At 37.1% G+C, this 1851-nt stretch overlaps 1 protein-coding gene across 1 annotated transcript in view; it reads left to right on the top strand.

Moving 5' to 3' along the window:
- EVI5 (ecotropic viral integration site 5) overlaps positions 1-1851 on the top strand; it is a 240473-nt gene that overhangs the window by 151210 nt on the left and 87412 nt on the right. Inside the window, exon 16 of the mRNA XM_010860451.1 lies at positions 3-135. Coding sequence (XP_010858753.1) covers positions 3-135 — 133 coding nt within the window. The remainder of the gene's footprint in view (positions 1-2; positions 136-1851) is intronic.

The following is a 1851-nucleotide window of genomic DNA, read 5'->3' as shown; positions in this document are numbered from 1 at the left end:
AGATGGAAAGACCCACCTAAGAAAAATGCCATGATTGAGTTACAAGATGAACTGATGACCATCCGACTTAGAGAAGCTGAAACACAAGCAGAAATAAAAGAAATAAAACAGAGGATGATGGAAATGGAAACACAGGTAGCCTAATAACTTTAAAAATTATTGTTAACCCATCAAAAGTTTATGTACAAATTGTATCATCCTTACAGTAGAGCTAAAAGGTGGACATATGAAACTGTCTCATCTACAATTTTCTATCCCAAATGAAAAGGACTAAAACGTAATACTATATATATATTTTTTTTTGGCCATGCTATGTGGCATGCAGGATCTTAGTTTCCCAACCAGGGTTTGAATCTGTGGCCCCTGCACTGGAAGTGCAGGGGCAGTTTTGACCACTGAACCACTAGGAAAGTCCCAAAACCCATATTCCTTGATGGCAGAGATTTAGTGTCTTCTTTAACTCTTTCAGCAAAGTTGAAGCAAGTCGTAAAACTCTATTTGACTTTGTTTCCTTATTGCAAACCTAAAAGGGAATATTCAGGTTGAGCAAAATTTCTTAACACAACTTAACATTTGGGGCCAGATAATTTTTTATTGTGAGACTGGCCTGTGCATTGTAGCACGTTTAGCAGCATCTCTGGCCCCTAACTACTACCATATCCCTCTACCCTCTATTCAGAAGCACCACACCCCCACCTCCCTATGATGGCTGAAAACATCTCCACACAGATATCAAATGTCCCCAGGGAGGCCAAATTGCCCCTGCTTGACAACCACTGATACAGAATGTAATGTGAAGGATGCTTCCTAAAATTGTGTAATGTGGTGACTCTGAGCAGTCAGTTCCAAAGTTATACTTCTCTTGTCCCCTGTTTCTCTAGTAAATACTATCTCAGATATTCTTGACTTAAAACCTACAAAGTCCTTTTTATGACACCCATTTGCATTATAAAACTACATTTGGGATATTTGGTTTTTATGTGGTACATCTATTCTCTGTAATGTTATTTGGTTTTCAGAATACTTTTTCAGTCAGTAGGGGGCATAGTTAACTCATATATCATTCTATACACGTAAATGTAAAATCATCATCCCAACTTGAATGTGATAACACAGATATGTAAATCCTTTAGAATAAGTATATCTTATTTTACATTGTTCACAGAGTTATTTCATGTGTTTTTCATTGTAGTTAAAAATAATAGTAAGATTATAAAAAGTAGAAATCTGGCTTTATGATGGGCAGTTTTACTCTTATGATCAGATTTTATCTCAATATAAATATTAAATATGCAACCACAACTTTTTAGCCAGTGTTCAGGATTTATTTCAGAGTGACTATAGGTAAATGAGTCAAACTCAACAAATGTAGTTTTTCGAACTTATGAATACAAAGCAGTGTGTAGCCATCAAAGATCTTATACTTGAAAAATCAGTCATGCACAAACTGTATTTAAATTCACTATATAAGATGAATGTTAACTAAATTTACTGTGGTAATCATTTCACAATATATGTAAATCAAGTTATGCTGTACATGTTAGACTTATACAATGCTGTATGTTCACTTCAGTTGCTCAGTCATGTCTGACTCTTTGCAACCCCATGAATCGCAGCACGCCAGGCCTCCCGTTCCATCACCAACTTCCAGAGTCCACCCAAACCCATGTCCATTGAGTTGGTGATGCCATCCAACCTTCTCATCCTCTGTTGTCGCCTTCTCCTCCTGCCTTCAATCTTTCCCAGCATCAGGGTCTTTTCAAATGAGTCAGCTGTTTGCATCAGGTGACCAAAGTATTGGAGTTTCAGCTTCAACATCAATCCTTCCAATGAACACCCAGGACTGATCTC

This window comes from Bison bison, unplaced genomic scaffold (assembly GCF_000754665.1).
Source record: "Bison bison bison isolate TAMUID 2011002044 unplaced genomic scaffold, Bison_UMD1.0 scf7180017864466, whole genome shotgun sequence".
Taxonomy (NCBI): domain Eukaryota; kingdom Metazoa; phylum Chordata; class Mammalia; order Artiodactyla; family Bovidae; genus Bison; species Bison bison.
Note: the sequence above shows the minus strand (reverse complement) of the source record. Positions and strands in the feature narration are given on the sequence as shown.